Consider the following 24,113-nt stretch of genomic DNA (forward strand, 5'->3'; position numbering starts at 1 on the left):
TTGACTGCGGACTCAAAAAATCTCAAAATGTTTTCTTCCAGGGACCACCACAGAAGCAAAGATTTGAGTTTCAAATGTCTGCTTTAAAAAAACATATATTCAAAGATTTGCACAAATGTTCAAGATTTCTCAAAAATAGCAGATCTACAAGCTAGTATATCTGCTATTTTTGAACAGCCCAGAGAAATCTTAAAATGACAGATGCGTTCCCGGATTGACGCGGTTAAATCCATGCATATAAGATAAGGTAATGCAACAGCACGTGGCAGATGTTTGCAAAGTTACGATGAGTGTAAGTGGCCTTACGTTAGCAGCCCGGTCTCATGGCCTTTGGTTCCTACTGAGGAGCTGAGGTTGACAATGAGACGAAGCACCTCCTTCCTCAGCAGAATGCGGCAGGCGGGGCCGTCTTCTGATATCGACTTGCCTGATAAAAACAACAAAACCACACAGATTACGTCACTCAGAGAAGTAGTCGGATGTGACGTCATTCCAAAAAAAAACAGACATCCATCCACCCTGACTATGGGAACTCAGTTTCTTTTTTTTTGCATTGAAAACCACCCGCTTTCAACGGGCCATAGCCCCAAATTGGCTGCTCCAGTGGATACACGGATCCCTCCGCCTACCCACGGGGACTTTTTTGTTGTTGTACACAATGTGGCTTCCACGGCGTTTCAACAATCGTCTATTTAAAGGGATTGTAGGCAACATTAAGCCTAAATTTGAAACATATTTATATATATATATTTTGCATTTTTCCCCTCTATCAGCCACTATATAATGATGCTGGGGTGTTTTCCTGCATTGAAACACAGTCCTCTTTCTGAAATCCGTATTTTGCCTACTGTTTATGTTTGTCCGGGGCGTAAATTAACGCACGCATGTGCGCGTCCGTGGGAACTTTTTACTTTCGGTTTTAAAACGCTTTCAAACTTCTTTTTTGAGGCACAGAATTTACTTTTAAGAAATCGTATGGATAAAACTTAGTTGTTTAACTTCATATATGTGGTCAATTTATCATGAAAGAGCCTATTTAAAAATAAAAATTCAGAGAACCGGCAGGGACGGGCAGTTCCGCGAATTGGATCCGAATAAAGCAACCTATATTCGGCATGGCCCGTTTTGAAGTCCCCTTAACTCTATGGAAGTCACCCCCTGGTGGTCGGGGAAACGAACTGCTGGAGTTTTTTTCTTTGTTTATCTCTGAACTGCCTACAATCCCTTTAAGATAATTACGCTGGCAAGGGGATAAAAAAACAATGTTTAATATCAAGGCGGGTAATGTGTTAATGGGTTTAATGTAATGTTAAATCTATGTGCAGTCTCACCTATGACGATGTCACTGGGTCTGGGGGTGGGCGTACTGCACACGGAGCCCTGTGACACGGCTGCCTCGCTGCAGCCCGACACCCCGGAGAACTTGGACTGAGGCATCACCTCCAGACGATGGCCACTCTGTCCCCCCCACGATGGGAAATCAACGTAGTCTAGGAAAGCACAAGTTAAGGTTTAGACTTGTTACTTAAATCAGCCTTTTTCAGTTGAAAATCTAGCGACACTTTAAAGGCCTGACATTGGTGCAGGAACACTCAGCGGGGAATTTGGACAAGGGATGTCAAAAACTTTTCGTTTTGCAAACAATTAGCCAATATCATTATTATTATGAAAAAAGTATATATATATATATATATATATATATATATATATATATATATATATATATATATATATATATATATATATATATATATATATATATATATAGTATATATAGAATATATAAGACCAAAGAATGTCGTAACTCTCTCTTTCAACGGGTTTGGTTCCAGCGTTACAGTGTTGATTTCGTCGACTAAAACTATGCCGAAATATTTTCATCAACTACCCTTTTTCACTGACGAAAACGAAAATAAAAACAATGACTAAGACTAAATATATAATAATTTTGTCAACAAATAAAAACTAGACTAAAATGTTAGTGAGGGACTAGTGGAGAAGAGATCCAGTAGAACTAAAAGACAAGTCATTTTATTTTTGGTTGCGCTCGGGTGTTGCGCTCTGAAAATAGCAGATCTACAAGCTCACAACGCGTCGCAGCGCGACGCGTTGTGAGCTTGTAGATCTGCTATTTTCAGCATGCAACCAAGTGTAAAATCAGCCATTACGACGCCATCAAGGCACCGCCAAAATACATTTTAGTCGACTAAATCAACTGTAGATTTATTCGACTAATAATCTTATGATATTTAGTCAACTAAAACTAGACAGAAACTAAAAAATTTCAGATGACTAAAATATGACTAAAACTAAATGGAATTTCATTCAAAAGACTATGACAGAAACTAAATCGCTTTTTGCTGTCAAAATCAACACTGGTGTAGACGGCTGTGTCTGACTGCATGCGACGTCTACCTGTGTTGCGAGTGTGTGTGCTGTTGATCTGTGGCTGCGTGGGGTATCCCAGAATGATGGCTCCCACACAGTAGATGCAGTTTTCTTCGGTGTGTTCCTGCAGGCCCGTCTCCTCTGGGCCCAGACCGTGGTTCTGGCCTTCCCCCCGGGTGCCGATCAACTCGGATATGCTGAACTGCTGCCTCAGCGGTGGGATAGTGGGACGGTCTACAGGAGGAGGGGACAAGGGGACATTTATGAGTTCCTCATAAATATGTATGTCATTCACATTATTTTAGTTTTTAAAATCACCCAGATCACCTGCGACTCAGCGTATGAGTAGCACGGCTTGGGTAACTAAGAGGTGAGGCAAGTACTGGGAGCTGATGGTATGTGTTGTGCTCCACCTCAGCAATCCATCTCAGGGGTCTAGCGCATTGAAAAGGGGATAGACACCCCTGTTCTCAGCCAATAAAGAAGCCATATAGCGTCAACAGGAGGCCGAATTGAAAATAAATATAGGGTGGCATTTCTTCCTTGGCCTAGCAGGAAAGTGTGTGCAAATTTTCATGCAATCGGACGCTGTGTTCATGATTTGAGGCATTTTGTTGAAAACAGGCCACTCCTGCAAGCCACTCCGAACGACTTACTTACTTAATTTATGTAGCATACGATAGAGGTCCAACATAATCTTAAGGATGTTTAAGGGTCCTGGCAGAAATTGAGTGAGCACGCAAATGCACACTATTTACTTCTAATCCCTCCGGGTAGTATACTATCGTTCAAGGAGTAGTTCACCCAAAAAAAAACTACTTATTTTCTATCAATTCCACACCCCATGAAGCCTTGAATTCATGGATTGTTTTTTGTTTTTGCCGTATTCCTGAGCCAATAATCTGATGACCAGCGAAGACCAGCAAAGTCTCAAAGAGTCTCCTAATGAGCAGCCAACCGGTCATTGAATTATTGGCATAGGAATGTGACAAAAACTAAAACATCTCCATGAATTCAAGGCTTCATGGCGTGTGTAATTGATAGAAAATAAGTCATTTTTTGGGTGAACTACTCGTTTAAGAGTACTTTTGCTTTCAGCCTAGGCCGCAGTGTGGCGGTCCAGGCACCCTAGGCTGCAATGCCAGCCTGACAGCGTGGGTTCGAGTCCCAATCCCGACGACCTTTGCTGCCTCCCCATCTCTCTCCCCATTTCCTGTAAGTCTACTTGTCCTATAAATAAAGGGCATAAAAGCCCCAAAAACTAATCTTAAAAAAAAAGAAAATTTGCTTTCAAAATGTCTGTTTTTTACGTAGCCTTTACCGTCTCCGTCGCCAAACAGGAAGCGCTTCCTCTCGTCCGAGGGCGGGCTGACTCTCTGCTGGAAGTAGGGAGCGTCCCGGATGTGGAACATGTCGTTGATGTCCATGGGCAGCGCCAGGCCGATGAAGTCGTCGTTACACCCATAGGTGGCGCTGGAGACCATGGAGCGTACCGAGGAGCAGCGCTGCAAGGTGCTCTGATTGATGGGAGAGAGCAGCTCCTCCTTGTCCAGGGAGGCAAAGCTCAGCGCCTTCAGGAACCTAGGGAGGGAGAGAGGAGAGGCTGGTGATGAGAGGAACCAGGGGGAGAGACTGGAGGAGGAGGGGGATGAAGGGAATAAGGAGAGCGTTGGGTACAGGATGGAGACGGAGACGTGTTGAGAATAGGGCCGTCACGATTAAGACATTTTACCACACAATTACTTTTAGGCTCTCAGACTCAAAAAGGTGTTGATTTCGTCGACTAACACTATGATGAAAAATGTTCGTCGACCATCTTTTTCCTCACTGACGAAAACTAAATCAAAACGAAATAAAAACTAAGCTACGATGACTAAAACTATGACAAAATATATTGACAATTTCGTCAACAAATAAAAACTAGACTGTTACGGTGCGTTTTAACAGCGGGCGATACTGGGCGACATCGTCCAAAAAGATAAAGAAAATCCATCTTTCATCGCCCCCCGCCCACTTCGCCCGATCGCCGGCTCTCATAGACTTTCTTTATCTTTTGGGCGATGTTGCCCGGCATCGCCCGAGAGTCGCCCGCTGTTAAAACGCACCGTCAGGGAGGGACTCTAGTGGAGAAGACATCCAGTAGAACTAAAAGACAAGTCATTTTATGCTTGTTTGCGCTTGGGTGTTGCGCTCGGAAAATAGCAGATCTACAAGCTCACAACGCGTTGCAGCGGGACGCATTGTGGGCTTGTAGATCGGCTATTTTCAGCATGCAACCAAGTGTAAAATCAGTCATTATGACGCCATTACGGTCCGCCAAAATACATTTTAGTCCACTAAATCAACTGTAGATTTTAGTCGACTATAATCTTATGATATTTAGTCCACTAAAGCTAGACTAAAACTAAAACATTTCAGATGACTAAAATATGACTAAAACTAAATCAAAATGTGCTGTCAAAATCAACACTGGTCTACTACATCCACTAAAGGGTTTTTATCAATCCAAGCATTAAAAACCACTGCTTCTGGCCAAAACCTACAAGCAGGAAGGATATCTGCGTGTGGAAATCATCAGCACAAGCAGCTAGTCTACATCTCTCTACAGAGGCACTACAGGATGAACACTAGTTTGGATCACCCACCGCGGTACCAGCATTTGAGACATTCTGCGGTACGGACCGGGCTTTATCGTGCTGGGCTCTGGACACGTGCCCCTCCTATCATACAACCTGATAGACACATCATGACATATACATTTAACCCTTCATTTATAACACATTTATTGGAGTAAAGAGTGACTCTGTCTCCGTCAGGTCGGATCCCATGTATTTCCAGGATAAACAGAGATAACACTCACAGAAAGGTTGTTATTTTGAGAACGAAATGCCCCACAATATGAATAAATTGTTTTATTTTGATGATAACTGTTGTATAATCGCAATATTACACTCAAGGGTGGCTCAGGAGGAGCTAGAGCGGCCGCTTGGGAACCGGAAGGTTACCAGTTCGATCCCGGGCTCCCCCAGAGTTAGCGTCGAAGTGTCCTTGAGCAAGACACTGAACCCTTAATTACTCCCGACGAGCAGGTTGGTGCCTTGCATGGTTTCCTCCGCCATCGGCGTATGAATGTGTGTGTGAATGGGTGAATGTAATGCACAATCATTGTAAAGCGCCTTGGATAAAGGCGCTATATAAATGCACCATTTACCATGATTATTGGCACTTCAGTGCCACTTGGTCACGATAGTGACCAAGCATCACTGTCGTGCCAATAATCCCGGTAAAGCGCACCCTCTCGTGTAATATTGCTTAATTCACACAGTACTACAGCTTACTTTTCTACAGGTTATTACTTTGGAACAAGCCAGTGGTACGATTAAGTGTTACTATAAGAAATAAAAGGTGTGAAGATAGAAAACAGAACAAACACAAAATTAAATGGAAGCCACTGAAGCCAATGCCAGAAGTTCTAAATAAATCATTCAACATTGCAGCGGCAACCGAAGTTCACAAGCTCACACTAAGGACAAGCAAGCCACAACTTGAAGTGAATGCCTATCACGTACTGTACAACAGTATGCATCATTCTAACACACACTAGACCTGAAACCTAGAGCCTATGGGGAGGTTTTCTATGGGAGTTCAACTACTGTACAGTATAAGAAGGCTACTGTACAACTGTACTGTGTCTCAATGGGAGAGGGAGGCACTATGGCGTTAAAGTCAAGGTGAAATGAGAAATGCCCTTTAACACTTTTAGATCACATCCTGTTATGATTCCCATCATATTGTTGTGCATCCTATGTATTTATAAATATACAGTATGCCATGGAGATTTACACTTTGTATTTTTAGATGTGTTCTAAGTGCTTACTGTACAATAGGCTCAATAACACATCTCAACCAATTATATCATGACATCCACCCATCAATCAGTGTTTTACTTGTGATTGTAATTTTCCATGTTCGTTATGATGACACAGCCCAAATTTCAACTTTCCCCAACGTTATGTCCCGCCTGCCTATCCTGTTTCACTCTGAAATACGTCACGATATGGAAGTTAGACAGTAGATACTCTTGGAAGTGGTGTTTCATCTGGACTTTAAGGGAAGGGAAGGGAAAGGAAACAACCAACCGCTGGCCCTTGCAATAGCACAAGATGGGTCTACTAAACCAACTAAAGGGTTTTTATCAATCCCAAGCATTAAAAAACACTGCTGCGTGTGGAAATCACCAGCACAAGCAGCTAGTCTACATCTCTCTACAGAGGTACTACAGGATGAACACTAGTTTGGATCACCCACCGCGGTACCAGCATTTGAGACATTCTGCGGTACGGACTGGGATTTATGGTGCTGGGCTCTGGACACGTGACCCTCCTATCATACAACCTGATAGACACAGCATAACATATACATTTAACCCTTCATTTATAACACCAACAGACAGTGGGAAAAACAGTCAGACATAAAAGGCAATAATGTGTGGCTCCTGCTGTTCAGTCTACTAAGCCAAGGTTTCCCAAACTTTTCAGGCTGCGACCCTCCAAAATGATCATATTTGAACTAGGGACCCCCCAAAACAATCATATTTGAACTTAGGAACCCCCAAAATAACCATATTTGAACTGGGGACCCCACAAAATAATCATACTTGTAATGGGGACCCCCCAAAATTATCAAATTTGAACTGGGGACCCCCCCATCCTGACAAGCACTTGGAGTTGTAGGTGTTAAATTTAGTTCGATTTGGTTCCACAGATAAACGTTAAAGATAACGTGAAAATAGCCGATCTACAAGCTCACTGTGAGCTTGTAGATATTTTCACGTTTGCCTCTTTCTTACATAATATGTGACAATTTGGCCAATTTGGTATTAAAAAGGTCTTAAGAGTCTTTAAATTGTAACTTTAGAAATGTGCAGATACCCTGTATGTATACGCTTATACTGTATGTTGGTTTGTTTACTGTTGAGTGAGAAAACAATTGTAGCACATTAAGCTAATCCTCTGCAGACCCCCACAAATAATTCCAAGTTTGGGAGCCACTGTACTAAGCCTCCTCAAGCAGCATATATACCTTCGTGGCGTCACGCTGACTTCACTGACTTCACTGATGCTCGCGGAACTCGTCTCCGCCTCCTCCCTGACAGCATCACTGTCGTGCCAATAATCGCGGTAAAGCACACCCTCGTGCGTAATATGGCTATAATTCACACAGTATAACTTAATTTTCTACCGGTTATTATTGCTTTGGAACAAGGCAGCGGTACGATTAAGCGTTACTGTAAGAAATAAAAAGGTGTGAAAATAGAAAATAGAACAAACACAAAATTAAATGGACACTGAAGCCAATGCCATAAAGTTCTAAATAAATCATTCAACACTGCAGCGGCAAACCGAAGTTCACAAGCTCACACTAAGGACAAGCAAGCCACAACTTGAAGAAGTGAATGCCTAGTAGGCTATCACGTACAGTATATGCATCATTCTAACACACACTAGAGCTGAAACCTAGAGCCTATGGGGCAGGTTTTTTAAGGGAGTTCGACTACTGTATAAGAAGGCTACAACTGTATTGTGTCTCAATGGGAGAGGGAGGCACTATGGAGTTTAAGTCCAGGTGAAATGATAAATTCCCTTTTAGATCACATCCTGTGATGATACCCGTCATATTGCTGTGCACCTAATTTATATATAAATATATGCCATGGAGATATACACTTTGAATTTTTAGATCATGTTTTCTTGCTTACAATAGGCACAATAACCAATTTCAACCAATTATATCATGACTTCCACCCATCAATAGAGGTGTGCATTGGCACTGCCCTCACAATTCAATTCGATTACAGTTCAGCAGGTAACGATTCGATTACGATTAACCTTGTAATAATTCGATTCGACGATGCAACACGATGCATCACACTTTTCTATATTACTGCACAACATGGCAACGTTTTTTCAGTCAATACAAGCACCAGATATACTGAACAACATATAAATCTGGCTGCTGCTCTGTGCAATTAGCAATATGATTTTTTTTTATCGCGATAAATCTATCAATGAATTATTTTTGACACCACTACCCATCAATCAGTGTTTTACTTGTAATTGTAGTTCTCCATGTTCGTTGTGACCAAATTTCAACTTTCCCAACGTTATGTCCCACCTGCCTATCCTGTTTCACTCTGAAATACATCACGATATGGAAGTTAGATAGTAGATCATCTTGAAGTGGCGTTTCATCTGGACTTTAAGGGAAGGGAAACAACCAACCACTAGCCGTTGTAGCACAGGATGGGTCTACTACATCCGCTAAAGGGTTTTTATCAAGCCAAGCATTAAATTCACTGCTTCTGGCCAAAACCTACAAGCAGGAAGCATATCTGCGTGTGGAAATCACCAGCACAAGCAGCTAGTCTACATCTCTCTACAGAGGCACTAAATACAGGATGCACACTAGTTTGGATCACCCACCGCGGTACCAGGATTTGAGACATTCTGCGGTACGGACTGGGATTTATGGTGCTGGGCTCTGGACACGTGAGCCTCCTATCATACAACCTGATAGACACAGCATAACATACACATATTTAACCCTTCATTTATAACACCAACAGACAGTGGAAAAACATAAAAGGCAGTAATGTGTGGCTCCTGCTGTTCAGTCTACTAAGCCTCCTCAAGCAGCATTACCTGCGTGGCGTCAGCCTGGAGTCCAGGCTGCCCGTCTTCATGGTGATAGTGTCGGTGAAGAGCACGTCTTTGGCGGGGGACGCCAGCGCCTCGCTGTGGGACAGCGAGGGGTGTATCCTCTGCTGCTGTAGCCGCCTGAGCGTGGCGTAGCCTAGCGCGTCGCGCGGACTGGTGTACATGAAGCTGCAGTCGGCCAGGCTCTTGATGGTGGTCACCGAGGGCGACTTGAGAGACTGCGCCCGCCGGGGGAGGGTGTGCGAGGAGCCCGGCGGCACCAGGGAGACCGAGTTGGACTTGGAGACGGGCAGGTGGTTGGCGTGAGCCTGCGGCGTGAGGGAGGAGAGCGTCTTGATGGTACCGGCCGACACGACGGTGTTGAGGCTCACGCAGTCCGAGGAGTCGGGCTCGGGCTCGGGCTCGTTGTGTTCGGGGTTCCCCACCGTCTCCCGGGACGGGCTGGAGCTCATGGAGCTGATCCCGCTGGTGGTGGTGTCCGTGTTAAAGCTCTGACTGCGGCTCTTGAACTGAGTCCCGCCCCCTCCGCCGCCCCCTCCCCCGCCGCCTCCCCCGTTCCCCGTCGAGGAGCCGCCGTCCCCGCCGGCGAGACGTTCTCGGCTACTCTGTTCTCTCTCGCGGCCGCTGGGGGGCTCGGCGGTGCCGTTCCCTCCCAGGACCTCGAGCGCCAGACCCCCGGAGCCCCCCGACACCATGCCCCCGGCCCGGGTCAGGCGCCCCTCGGCCAGCTGCTCGTCGGAGCTGTCTCTGGTCCCCACGAACGACGTCTCCAGGCTGACGGTGGGACTCTTGGGCATGCCCCTGCCGTTGTACACGGGGGTGAAGACGTCCCCCTGGCAGTAGATGGAGGGCTCCGTCACCGTCCTGTTCCGCCGCATGCCCCCCGTCTTGAGCTCCGTCGGGGTGCGGGAGCCGGACGGAGCCTTGGGGTCGCTGGTGGAGCGCAGCTTCTTGCTGGGGAGGGACAGGGAGTTGAGGAAGCGGTTGCGCACGAAGCGCGTGGAGGCGAGGATGGTGAACGGGCTGCGGTCCTTGATGGGCTTGGAGCGATAGTGGCCGGTGTCGTCCGACTGGTCCAGGATGTCGCATTTGTCATCGTCCAGGATGTACATGCCTGAGGGACAAAGGAGTGTGTGACAGTTAATACGTAGGATTAGGGGTGCAACAATTTATCGAACTACAGTTTTTTTCGTAACACTGTTGTACGACAAAGTATAAAACAGAACATAAGTGATTGATCAGACCAGACAAAAATCTATTTGCCTCTTTTCTCGTTGATTCGTAAATCAATATCAACACGCTTCTTGATTATTCATTAATCGGAAACGTAATCAATAGAATGATCACTAAGAAAATGATTTATAGTTGCAGCCCTTCAAAAAACACCACCAGCTTTCTAATAGCCGTTAGAAGAGGATCCACATTAGCCTGTGACACTCAGCCTGAATTTTCATTTGGTTTCACTCCATCATTCAGCCTGAAAGCCCTCCTCTCAGTGCAGACGTTTTTCTGAGATGGGGGGCGTGGACAAAGTGGGACTCTTTGGGCGATTGGTTCATGCTGGATTATCCTGATCCCCGATTGGGTCGTTTAGATTTTGCAAACGAGAAAACCCAAACCTTCTACAGCGTCACCAGACCCTGAATGCGAGGCTAGCGATTTCAGGGGCTGGAGCCAGGCTAGATCCACAGGTGATGAGCCTGAGAGACAGAGTAAACTTCTCAACCACAGAGAACACAAACTCAATACAAAAATAACTATGAAAATAATAAAGCTTAGGTTAAAAAGCAGAGTTTTTCTAGTAGCTGGGAGCTTCCTCTCAATGAACCTACAGCTGATATACTCACAGTGGTGTAAAGTAACTACGTACATTTACTCAAGTACTGTACTTAAGTAAAATCTTGAGGTACTTTTACTTTAATGGAGTATTTCCAATTTTCAGTACTTTTACTTCTACTCCACACATCTCACAGGCAAATATTACTCTACATTGCGTTATTGATACTTTTACTTAAGTAAAAAAAATATATATTTCTTCCACCACTGCCTACTCACTGGGTTGAGACTCGCTCTCGCTGTTGTGTCGGGAGCTGGTGGACTCCGAGTTTAGGCTGAGCGTGCTCGGTACGGAGGAGAGTTCGGAGACCAGCTGCGTGTCGACCTCGTCCGGAGTGACAGGCCACAGCGTCCTGCGACTGTGCCTGACTGCGTCCCAGCCATACTGTTTCAACACCTCACAGCCCTGCCTCGTCTTGGAGATCACGCCCAGCACGTACACACATGTCCTGGAGGGCACAGGAGAGGAGTGATACAAAACATACAAACTTACAACCTATCAAAAGAATTCAAGCTCTAATTCAAATGAACTCAAGACATTTGTGATTTAACAGTTCTTGACATGCATTAATGGGATAGTTCCCCAAAATGACTTTTTTCCTATCGATTAGTCACCCCATGGGGACTTGAATTTGTGGATATTTTTTTTGTTTTTGTCTCATTCCTAAGCCAATAATTTGATAACAGGCAGCGGTTCCGGTAGGAGACACAAAGAGTCTCCTTTGTGTCTCCTACTTGAACCTCTGCCTACCGGTCCGCTGGTCATCAAATTATGGGCTTAGGAATGCGACAAAAACAAAAAAATATCCATGAATGTAAGTCTCCGTGGGGTGACTAATCGAAAGAAAGAACAATGAACTATCCCTTTAAGAAATGTTTCTCAGTATCTTTCTATGTTTTTCCAGAATATCTCACCAAAAAGTCTCACCAATAACATCTGTGTTTTCAGTTATTAATGAGCAATAACTAGGTCTACCACAGGCCAGCAGGCCAGGTTGACCATGATATTTGGTCAACCAAATACAAATTGTGAACCAACTTCCCTAAATTCCACTGAGAGACCGAGCAGAAAGCTCTTACCCTCGTACGGATAACACGTCGCAGTGCTGAGCCAACGCCAGAATGTCAGGAATCACGTTCTCCTCCTGGAGGAGATTCAGACCCCAGTTTGAAGAGCCGATGTTACCCTACGAGAATGAAAAGAGACACGCCGTTTAAATCTCAAATCTGAAAACACATTACCCGACGCGTCCAGTGAGAACACAACTAGAGATGTACCAATATTTTTTTTTCCTTCCCCGAAACAGATACTCATAACTTGCGTATCAGTCGATACAGAGTACCGATCCGATAACAGTGTGTAATTTAAAAAAAAAACTAGGACAGTGGTTCTCAAAGAGGGGTCAAGGGACTCTCGGGGATCCTTGAGGGGGTTCCAAATGGACCCTTACAGGTCCCCCTTATGGGGGTCATTGAAATTAAAAAGGTTTGAGAACCACTGATCTAGGAAAAGACAAAAATTCCATTAATAATTGTTAAAGTGCAGCTACAAGTTAGTAAAATAATAATGTACATAGTACAGTAAGAGTATAAAACAGTAGTGCAACATCAACTGATGCATTCAAAATATTACTGTCAATGAAATATCATCGTTGTGATAAACTATGTGGTATGGGAATGGCATATACTGGCATACTCGCCGATACCAGCATTTGAGGCAGTATCGGCAGCTTTTCGGATACTGGTATCGGTGTCGGAACAACTCTAAAACACAACTGGCGGTGACGTTACTGACCAGGGCCCAAAGTGCGGCCTTCAGTTGTTTGATTCCCTCCCAGGTGTCCAGCATCGGGGAGCGAACCGTATAGCTGAGGTCAGGAACCACGCTCTGGATATGACACACACCACAAAGAAGACAAGACAGTTTAGCCTGGACCTCCAGAACCAAGCTCTACCCCCAAACCTTGTGATGGACTCCTTTTTTAAGGTGGACTAAAACTGTCCTGTACAGGAACACTTGTCACAAAGCCATCAAAGAGTCAGTTTTTGTTTTGTTTTGTTCTTTGACCTTTTGTAGCACTGTATTATTATCATCATCATCATCATCATCATTATTATTATTATGAATTAGTGCTTTGTTCAGTAGCTGTGTGAAATAAGCCCAAGCAATTACCTGAGCCTCCAGTAGATGGCAGCCTGTCTTGTCATGGACAAGCTGACCATACAAGTGCACAGGAAGATAGACATTTGGTCTTTGTAACCTGGGAAAAAACAACAAGAGTTATCAGAAACGGTATCACACATAATAAAAAACCTTGCTTAATTTGTATAACGTCATATGTTTAGTGTCTTTGAAACAGAACGGCTCAAAGTACTTTACAAGCAGCACTAGGGCAGCAGAAATACTGATTAATAATTAAAGGGGCTACACCATGAATTAAAAAAAAATATATTATATATAAATATTGCCCCCTAATACGTTTTAAACAGGTTGTAAGCCTAAAAAACATCCAGATATTTTTTCTCACAATCTGACTGTCTGTCATTCCAAGCTTTTTCAGCTGCAATACCAAAACGTCCTATTGGGCAGGGGGGAGCTACTGAGCAATTCTGTCTGGCCATCATCAATGCAAAATCAGGGCAAGTGACATCACTTGCCCTGCCATTCTGAAATGGCCTGTTCAGACACGCCCATTCAGGAAATCCATGAAATGAGCATGAATGACTGAATGTTAAAAATATTATTTTGGGTACAAGAGATACTGGGGAGCCCAAAAAATACTAAAAACCTAAAAAAAAATGAAATTCATGGTGTAGCCCCTTTAATACTCAATGCAACTATTATCTACACCCAACTAAAACCTGTCCAGTTGACGACTAATGGTGATTTACACCACAGTCCAACTCACCTTTGGTTGCTGCGTCTGACATAGTTGTCTCCGTCAACAGGTTTGCGGTAAGTCGTTAGTGCTTCGTTTAGCTGTTCCTCTATCAGGTCCACGTACTTCAGGTTATATTCCTGCAATCCAAAAAGTTATTGGGATGAGAGTCACAAATCTCACAATAAAACTACTTCTTACGGGGCACACCGGTAGCTAACTAGATGACGTGTTGTCCATATAACAACAATGTCCCCAATTTGAGTCTGGTTGGAGAACCCGCCCTGTCCTTCACATTATAGTTTATTATTTCATGAACCACTTTCACCCTGGCATGCCTTTTGGTTGTGTCGTTACAGGCAGAAGTGTTCAAGAAGATTCAAATATAGCTAACGTAGCAGATCTACAAGATTGTAGATCAGCTATTTTTGTGCAATAACATCGTAGAAAGAAGATTAAAAAGGTCTTACAGTAAGTGTTTAAAACGCGTACCTGTCAGATACAATGTTACTAAGTTATATAAATATACAAAGAACCAGGAAGGGTCGTGAGGAATGGAGTGGACCTCTGCTGTACCTTTTGCCATTTGTCGAGCTGCTTGCTGACATAACCCCTCTCGTTGAGGTAGGAGAAACCCTTAGGAATAGACAGGAACCTAAAAACAGCAGGGAAAACATTCACAGAGGTGTCAGCGCATTTAGAGACATTATGACATGTATTATGTAAATGTGCTGATATAAGAAACTGAGTCACGCACAGTGAGATAATCTGTGCTTTGAAAAGGTGGGCCGTGAAAAGGCGGAATGACACAGTGAATTTGCCGGTATCTTACATAATATATTAGCAGAAATCTGGCCTTTCATAACATTTCAAACTGAAGAAATGATTTACCTAGTCATTTATTAGAAGCTACTTTGAGATTAAAAACGTTTTATTGGGACAATTCTGATTCAACCTTTTTAGACAAACCTTTTTCTTTGGTCAAAGCTGAGGCCTCATACATACAACACTGGACATATTTCAGTCTTTCATTGTAAATGTCTAGCAGCTCTGCAAGATCTGTTTCCTTAGAGTAAATAATATTTAATCTCAAGAGCGTTCACACTAAAAACCCATTATAAAGGATGAGGGCCGAGGCTCTCAAGACAGGGACCAAAGCGGCATCTAAAAGTAGAGATCTGGAGCACACGGGTCATCTTAAAACCTTTTAATAGGTGCGTAGATAATTACTTACGTTTCGACAGCACAGTGTCTTTTCCAGAATAAAGAAGACACTGTTCTGTCAAAACATCAGCAATGATCTTTGCACCTACTGTATTAAAAGGGATAGTTCATCCCCAAAACGACTTTTTTTCTATCGATTAGTGAGTCACCCCATGGAGACTTGAATTCATGGATCTTTTTTTGTTTTTGTCGCATTCCTAAGCCAACAATTTGATGACCGGCAGCGGTTCCGGTAGGAGACACAAAGAGTTTCCTTTGTGTCTCCTACCGGAACCGCTGCCTACCGGTCCGCTGGTCATCAAATTATTGGCAATTCTTTTTTGACAAAAACTAAAACATATTCATGAATTCAAGTATCCATGGGGTGACTAATCGATAGAACTATCCCTTTAAAAAGGTTTTTAAGATGACCCGTGTGCTCCAGCATTCGTCCTTTTTAAATAATATTTAATGTGATGAAGGATATCAAAGCTAAAATAACTTAAGTTTTCTTTTTCTGGGGGACCCCCCCTGCAATACTTTGGCACACCACTAGTGGGGTTACAGACCCCTGGTTGAAGACTTTGGATGTTCTAGACTAACCTGAGGAGCAGCAGCAGGCCCTTGTCTCCCAGGTGGGAAAGAGCCGGTTTGAGCTGGATCAGAGCATGGAGGTTGGCCTGAAGAGCGGCAGAGAAAAAAACACAAACCGGGTCAGACAGACAGTGGCGACTGGCGGGCCATGATAGGAAACGCCACCATCAACACGTTAAAAAACAACCGGTCACACCAAGGACTCCCGTCGACCAGCGGACATGCAAACATCGCAAGACTCACTAGTGTAGGTACTGTAGGTTATGATGCGTGTGACAAATTCTTCCCCCACCATCTGTAAACATGCATTACCATCATTATTACAGCATCATGGCTCTGCAGGACGCTAGGGGTCAGTCTGTGTGTCTGACTGGAGCTAATCTCACAAACCCATCAGCAGCATCATTCTTTTACATAATTATGTTCTATATTTTATGAAATGTGTAACTTTAATTTTAAGATTAAGATGACCAATGTCATAGGCTGCCCACATGAAGTCCATGAGATCCACATTGCAGCCACGCCATTGCCATGTGGATCCCGAAGATCCACATGATTCAACTTCTATCAAATAAATAGTGAACTGGGTAGTAAAACCGGGCAATGTAACAAAGTGTTATCAAGATATTTATGTACCCTAGTCTTATAGGAATGTTTTCCATGTCATTTATTAAAAACATCATTATACGGTATTGTAGGGGTTACCACCATAAACCCCTACAGCCAAAACTGGGTACTGGACGGGGGTGAACGTGAGCTGTCAGTGAATGAAAAGTCTGTTATTTTGATCGCCACACTATTACCCAGGCCTAAACTCTTAACACATTGAGTGCCAAAAACAGTCCGGACCGTTTTTGAGAAGCTATGCGTTATATGCCAAAAACGGTCCGGACCGTTTTTGGCCCATTTTTTTTTTAAATATATCTTTCCCACGTGGGGCGCTCTAACAAAACTTTGGGATCATCCAAGGAGTCTCTAAGAAGGAGAGGCCAGATGTGGATCCATGTAAAAAATGCTTCCGGGCGTCCACTCCAATGTTAACTCCTTGACTAAAAGCTTAATATCTACTATTTCTTTTTAACGTGGTGGAAATGAGCCGTTTTCGATCGGTGATCACTCTGCAATGGAGGATCCCGTTAGAAATATTATTGTTCCAGGCGTTAGTCGGGACCCTCCGCCGTCTCGCACGCAGGCTTTGTTTACATGCGCGTCCTCGCCGTCGGGGCTTCTACAGCACGCAACATATCAGTGTAAGTGGATGGAAGATATGCTGGCACTAGATGTACCCTATTTTAATAAACCTCTGGCACACGATGTGTTAAAAAACTGAAAATTCGGTGCTAATTCCATCGATAGATTTCTCTTCTACGTGGTTACTGACCCTAAAATCCAGCACAAAGTAAACGCAATATTGAATATTATTAATATGGAATATGAGCCCAAGCCTATATAATAACCTTGTCCTCGCAGGCCTCGTCCAGTATGTCCAGAGCCTCCATGGACACAGCTTTGCTGTGGTCATGGAGCTGGGTGACCAGCAGCTCCATGCCCCAGCTACTGAAGAACTCCACGCCCGCACGCAGCAACACACGCAGGTGCTTGGTGGCGTACAGTCTGCATATCTGCTCAGAGGGAAGAGGACACAAGCAAGGAGAGGAAAGGAACAGTCGTTACAATTGTTCTCTTTAACCACTTTTAACCCACTAAGACTGGGAACGCATCTGTGTGTCATTTTAGGATTTATTTGGCCATTCAAAAATAGCAGATCTACAAGCTCATAGCGCGGCTTGTTGATCTGCTCTTATTAAAAAATCGTGAAAATAATTGAATAATATGTTTTTTAAAGCAAACATTTGTAACTCAAATCTTTGCTTCTGGGGGGGGGGGGTCAAAAATAGCAGATCTACAAGCTCATAGCGTGGCACTCGGTGATGCGCTATGAGCTTGTAAATCTGCTATTTTTGAATAGCCAAAGAAATCTAAAGTGACAGATGTGTTCCCGGTCTTAATGGGTTAATTTGGCATCCCTATTTTGGGTATGTCATTGCAGGTTACCCCCCCCAACCCCCCCAACAACAACAACAACAAAAGCGAAAACAGCTGATCTAGAGGCTCACATTGTGAGACTGCAGATTGGCTATTTTAGCTATTTCGGAAAATAGGGCTTAAGTGGTTTATGAGATCACGGTGGTACTTTGGCAGGTATGCACATGTTTGTTAGTGAGTGTGTGTGTGTGTGTGTGTGTGTGTGTGTGTGTGTGTGTGTGTGTGTGTGTGTGTGTGTGTGTGTGTGTGTGTGTGTGTGTGTGTGTGTGTGTCTCTCTCTCTTACATCAGTAGCAGCAGTGAGGATCTTGGAGAGGATGACTCTGGCCAGGCCGTCTCTGCTGTAGTCCAGTGTTGACACGGCCAGCTTCAGCACCGCATCCTGGTTCTTCACTGAGCTCAGGTTCAGCAAGCTGCACAAAGGACACAGAGGAACGCACAGCGGCCAATCAAGCTACTGCTGTGACACAAAATGTGCTGACTTGTGCACGGAAAAAAAACACAACAAACGACACACTTGCTTTAGCCTTTAGGATACAGTAATGACAGGCAATGACAGAAACAGCTGGATTGTTCTTCTCCTCAGTCAAATGTGTTGCTACTTTTTTTTAAAGTAATGTGTGGACACTATAATCACTCAATAACAATATGTATAAAAGATTCTAGGATCTTATGATCAATAATACTGATCAACTGAATTCTGTTAATTCTGTCGTCTTCGTGGCAGAATCCAATTGTATTTACTTGAAGGAGAAATTGCCAGTAGGCCTAGTCGTTACCTTAAACATAATCTAAACAACACTATGCTATATGGAAGTGGTATTCACTACACTGCACTAAAGTGATTATTACCACACTTTAAACAGAGAAATGCCAAATAAATTAAACTGGTTTCATCAACAATAACTAATTAAATCAGCTGGCATATAGTTTTTGGGGCGGTGTAACCGCCCCCTATAAGTGAGGTTTGGACACTGACCAATCCTGCACCGTGATTGGCCAATAGTCTACAACGCAGTCTACAACGCTAACCCTTCCACAGTCAATGCAAATCTATACTTTTGCAAAGTCAGCCAATCACATTACAGCTAGTGTCATCACCACTAGCTGTAATGTGATTGGCTGACTTTGCAAATTCAGGACTGTGATTGGCTAGCGAAACACATGACACATGTGCAGCCCTATGAATAGCAGTATGGACTTAAAAAAACACTTTCATGTTTTTTTTTAAGTGAATCACTTCCATCACTGTGATGACCACTGTGACCACACTGCAACTACTTCAGTATACTCACCACTGGAACAGGCCGCATTTCTCCAGCAGTTTGACCCCGTGCGGGTGTGCAGAGAGAGTCCCCAAGAAGAGGAAGTAGTGTTGGCTAAGTGTGGTGAGCAGGCCGTTGCTCTGAAGACAGCGCTCCGGCTTCAACCCAGAGGACGAGGACAACCATGACACCATGTCCTTCACCAGGTCCTCCAGGTAACCTTGGCCATCCTGGTGAGAGAGACAGACAGACAGACAGAGAGAGAATGGAAGAAGGACAAGAGGAGAAAAGGGGCGTGGAGAAGGGGAGAGGCACAGGGTCAGATGGATGAGCGAGCGCGGTGGTATAGAGCAGTGGTTCTCAAACTTTTTCATGTCAAGGATCCCCAAAATGATATATATATTTGGCTACGGACCCCCATCTCAAATATTTAGTTCCAGGGATCCCCCCCTGGAACCCTGGAACCCCCCCCCCCCCCCTCCCCCAAGGACCCCTGGGGGGGGGGGACCAAAGCTCAAAAGACCTTCAAAATCTGAATGTGTGTGCAAGTTAGGTCTGATTTATACGTGGATGTGTGACAACGGCACGCAATCAAGGATAAATCAGGCAGACGAGGTGTGGTGTTCTCTACTCGTGTCCTCCTCTAACCTCGTCGGAATCCATCAGGAACTCGACAAACTGACAGCCTGCCACAGTGAGCTGTCTGGCCTTGGAGTGGTCCAGCTCCAGCCCCGCATACAGCTTACTGCTGGGCTTGTAAAAGTACAGCAACCTGCGCACGAACCTGCAGCAAGCACAAACAACATGGAGGTTTCAGCAGGACAGCAGTTACACTCATTTCTCAAAGTTGTTTTCACGCTGTTTTAGTGGTTGTAAGGTGTTTTTGATTGAATGAAGGGATCTTACTTGTGCATCTGTTCGTCTTTGTTGTTCCTGAGGTTTACATTGGGCCACTAGAAGAGAAGTGAACAAATGATTTTTTTCTTTTTAAATACACAATCTAAGACATGTAAGACTTGATGTGTCTTGGCACAGCCACTGCACATTAAGGGCAAGTACACACTGCAGGACCTTAAAGTTGTCGGGGGGTCATCTGATCGTTAAGCATAACACACTGCAGGAGTTTATTCCTTGAAATCGGCTGTCATAATATCGTTGTGGTCTTCACAACACGATTGATCCCCGACAAGGGCTGACACACTGTAGGATAGTTCACTAGGATGCTATCTCCAGAGTCAGACCCAATACATACATTTTTGTTTATTCCAATTCATTTTCATCGAGGTATCCCGTGATATGCCTCCCCCCTCTCTCTCTCTCTCTCTCTCTCTCTCTCTCTCTCTCTCTCTCTCTCTCTCTCTCTCTCTCTCTCTCTCTCTCTCTCTCTCTCTCTCTCTCTCTCTCTCTCTCTCTCTCTCTCTCTCTCTCTCTCTCTCTCTCTCTCTCTCTCTCTCTCTCTCTCTCTCTCTCTCTCTCTCTCTCTCTCTCTCTCTCTCTCGGCAAGTGCGCTAATTCCGCTGTGACAGTTGCCATGTCCGCTTATTATAAGCGACTTTGGGATTATTTTTCTGTAAAGTTGCTTGAAAGTGTAGGTGCTTTTTTGGCCTTGTTTCCTAATGTTGTTTGAACCAGTTGTTCTCAAACATTTTCATGGCAAGGACCCCCAAATTAATATTTGTCCGCAGATGCGCAGACCTCCCCCTTCTGAAAATATGTTGTGCCATAGACCCCCATACAAGATCTGTGTGGATTTGGAAAATTTGCCAAATGTTTGCCTATTATGACATGCTCAGAATAGGGACGCTAGGGTTCATGTGGTTAGTTCATTTTTGTATCAATTTGAAGTGTTGTCAGGTGAAGTACTGACAACAATCTTCTTTACCTTGAGGATGGTGGCGATTAGAACCCAGTTCCATTCTAGGTTCTGCTTGTGGTTGAGGATGTGACTGTCTCTCAGGTTCATCATCAGTGCTTCCTCAGTGTCCTATCAAACACAAGCACACACCAGTGTTGATTTCGTCGACTAAAACTATGATGAAAAATCTTCGTGGACTACCTTTTTTCGCTGACGAAAACGAAATAAAAACTAAGCTATGATGAGTAAAACTAAGACTAAATATATTGACAATTTCGTCAACACATAAAAACTAGACTAAAATGTTAGGGAGGACCTAGTGGAGAAGAGATCCAGTAGAACTAAAGGACAAGTCATTTTATATTTGGTTGCGCTCTGAAAATAGCAGATCTGCAAGTTCACAACGCGTTGCGCTGCGACGCGTTGTGAGCTTGTAGATTGGCTAATTTCAGCATGCAACCAAGTGTAAAATCTGCCATTACGACGCCATCAAAGCCTGCCAAAATACATTTTAGTCAACTAAAACTAGACAAAAACTAAAACATTTCAGATGACTAAAATATAAATGGAATTTTATTGAAAAGACTATGACTAAAACGAAATCGAAATTTCCGGTCAAAATCAACACTGGCACACACAAGCTGAAGTGCCTGCATTTACACCATCTTGACTTTTGTGTTTAAGGTACAGATCTCGAGAACACCAACACTTGTTGGCGTTCAGGAGTGTGAACACTTTAAGCATGTTTACGGTTGTACCTTAATGACATAGATGTCCCTATGCGAGCGCGAGTGCGACTCTCTGCTGCGGCCGTGCGCCGACACGGACTTGCGTACGATGTGGTCCAGGTAGAGGCTGTGTGGCTTCAGCCCTCGTCTCTTCTTCTCGTGAAAGCGCTTCAGATGGTTGACTGCCGCACTAGCCCGACTGGAAAAAACACACAACAATAAACATGGGGGATGTTTGTGTATGCTCCAAGTGCGTGTGTGTGAGAAATGTGTGTACTCTTTCACAGTTTATGTGTATATAGAAGACCTGGATGAACATTAAGATCTTTTTTGGATGTGGAAAACTCTCACTCATGCGGATATATTTTGGGTTCGATAAGATTGCAATTCATGGAGGGAACAACGTGTCTTTAGGGGTGCGGGTAAGGACATGTTTATAAGAGTGGCACATTGAACACATTGTGAGAGAATTATAAAAAGAAATTAGGATGGAAAGCATCATCCTTAGCACAGAAATCAAAATCCTCAACACCAACAATGTTTCTGTTTGGGTGTTTGTTATACATTATAAATCCCTGAAAAGAAAGTCAAGTTGACATGATCTTTTTTTTCCTCCTAAATTTAGAGTATCCAATTATTTTTTACAGATTTACTTTTTCCTAATGTAGTCATTATGCGAATTAACTCTCCACACATATTTCTGTGTTGCCACTTGGCTCGGTTGTCGATTTGCGATTTACCCAGTCCGGGCCAGTGTACGGGCTTGAACCGGTTTGATTTTATGCGGACCGACCTGCTGGCTAGCTAAAAATAGTTTACAACAGCACTGTGCCGACGACATCACGCTGACTTAATGACGATGCTAAATCCATCTTGTATTGCATTAGTAATAAGCAATATAACAATGTGATTAACATTGTTTGTTTACAAACCGAGTCGTGCACCGGGCTTCATCGCTATTGTTCTATAGGCGACTCGACAGTGTGTTTGTAGTACAACACACGCATACAGCAGCGTGTTGCTGCTTTAGTTCAACACATCAAGCGCGAAAAATGGAAAACCATGCAAATACAATCAGAGAATTACTCTGAGCCGACCCGGTGATCAGTTTTCACTGTCACAACTCAACACGTGTCGATTAGAAACCGTGGCATATCCAAACATTTGAGTGAAAACATCATCTGCTGTGTTCGTCAAGGTTTATTCGATCTAGTGTCTGTAGTCTGCTCATCTGAGGTAGATGAAACGATAAATGTGCAAGCTTGTTTCTTTCAACAAAGCGGACGGGATGCAACCAACGCGGATTGTGTCACGGGTGTCACACCAAAAATGGTGACATATGGAAAACGGTGGCCTGTAGCTGAAACCAGAGTAGACATGGCTGCAACACAATTGTTGTGCGTTGTCAAATAAAATGAAAACTGTGCTCATGTAGCAACATTATGGATTTGAAGATGACAAAAGACAAGAGGTGAGCTGAAACCTTGTTTATATACAGTACTGTGAAGGAATTCAAATGTTTTATGGGGGAACACACACACACACACACACATTTCCATGGCCCTTCAGAGTTTCTCTGAGTGTATGTGAGTAGGTGCACTCACTGTCGCTTCTCCTGGGGGATGTCAAAGGAGGCTGCCATGTTGATGAGGGTAGGAAGGCAGTGCAGGTGATGGCTATGGGAATGAGGAAGGATGGTGTTTGCCTAAACAAGACAAAAGGAGGGTAGAGAGGGAAAGACAAGCAAACAGGCATCATCATTAACTTGTACTTACTGTACATTCAGGCGTTGAAGCCGGTGTTCTTATTACAGGCAACTAACAGGAAGTGTGATAGTAGAATTTCTCTTTTTAAATGTCAAATGATGAAACGTGTCACAGATATATACGTTACCATGTGTAGTAGCTCTCCCAAGAGGATAGTGGCTCTCACAGCAAGCTGCTCATCACTGCTGGTCACCACCTCTACAAGACCCTGCCATGAACAAAGAAAACATGAAATTGTGAAATTCTCATATTTAAAACATAACTATCACACAAAAATGAAATAAAATTAATGCTGTCTGAAAAACATCCAGAAAAACAAGAAACTCCAGCAAGCCATTTTATTTTAATTCGTCTCATTGAATATTTCAACAATGTAGGGAAACACATCTTCTCCTTTTCCATCACTCTGTTGCTTCCTCTTTAACGAGAGTCATTGGCCGCGTTTCCCAAACGAATTTGAGCTCCTGCGTAGCCTAGAAGCTGCGTAGGTGCCTCCACGCATCTGCGCAGTAGCAACCCCGCTGCGCACTATCTTCGTTAGTAGCAGCTGTGTGTGCCCAACGTCTCATCTAAATTGGCTTCAGTAGACACCATCTTCGTAGGTTCCGTTTCGTCTGTGCTAAAACTACATTCGTGAGACAGCATGCACGTGAAGAGATCCTGGACGTAGCCTACGTAAAGCCTACGTCAACTACGTAGTGCTATCCTACTATAGTTTAAACACCCTTTGCATACATATATCTATAAATACAGGATTTTGCAAAAATACTAAGATAAAGTCGCACCTTTATCTAACTTACCTTTATATGAATTGGACACTTACATTTTTATAGGTACA

General features: G+C 43.7%; 1 protein-coding gene across 1 annotated transcript in view; it reads right to left on the reverse strand.

Moving 5' to 3' along the window:
* LOC311044198 (rapamycin-insensitive companion of mTOR-like) overlaps window positions 1-24,113 on the reverse strand; it is a 43,498-nt gene that overhangs the window by 3,501 nt on the left and 15,884 nt on the right. The window contains exons 15-35 of the mRNA XM_084055630.1: window positions 23,403-23,483; window positions 23,114-23,214; window positions 21,540-21,708; window positions 20,809-20,910; window positions 19,833-19,879; window positions 19,575-19,710; window positions 18,957-19,156; window positions 17,948-18,074; window positions 17,074-17,238; window positions 15,626-15,702; window positions 14,396-14,474; window positions 13,850-13,959; window positions 13,114-13,201; window positions 12,736-12,828; window positions 12,021-12,127; window positions 11,160-11,389; window positions 9,090-10,218; window positions 3,710-3,969; window positions 2,416-2,622; window positions 1,332-1,490; window positions 307-427 (exon numbers count right to left, since the gene is read on the reverse strand). Of these exons, the coding sequence (XP_083911756.1) occupies window positions 307-427; window positions 1,332-1,490; window positions 2,416-2,622; window positions 3,710-3,969; window positions 9,090-10,218; window positions 11,160-11,389; window positions 12,021-12,127; window positions 12,736-12,828; window positions 13,114-13,201; window positions 13,850-13,959; window positions 14,396-14,474; window positions 15,626-15,702; window positions 17,074-17,238; window positions 17,948-18,074; window positions 18,957-19,156; window positions 19,575-19,710; window positions 19,833-19,879; window positions 20,809-20,910; window positions 21,540-21,708; window positions 23,114-23,214; window positions 23,403-23,483 (3,788 nt within the window). The remainder of the gene's footprint in view (window positions 1-306; window positions 428-1,331; window positions 1,491-2,415; window positions 2,623-3,709; window positions 3,970-9,089; window positions 10,219-11,159; window positions 11,390-12,020; window positions 12,128-12,735; window positions 12,829-13,113; window positions 13,202-13,849; window positions 13,960-14,395; window positions 14,475-15,625; window positions 15,703-17,073; window positions 17,239-17,947; window positions 18,075-18,956; window positions 19,157-19,574; window positions 19,711-19,832; window positions 19,880-20,808; window positions 20,911-21,539; window positions 21,709-23,113; window positions 23,215-23,402; window positions 23,484-24,113) is intronic.

Source organism: Gymnoscopelus microlampas (genome assembly GCF_963454915.1).
Source record: "Gymnoscopelus microlampas genome assembly, chromosome: 4".
NCBI classification, from domain to species: Eukaryota; Metazoa; Chordata; class Actinopteri; order Myctophiformes; family Myctophidae; genus Gymnoscopelus; species Gymnoscopelus microlampas.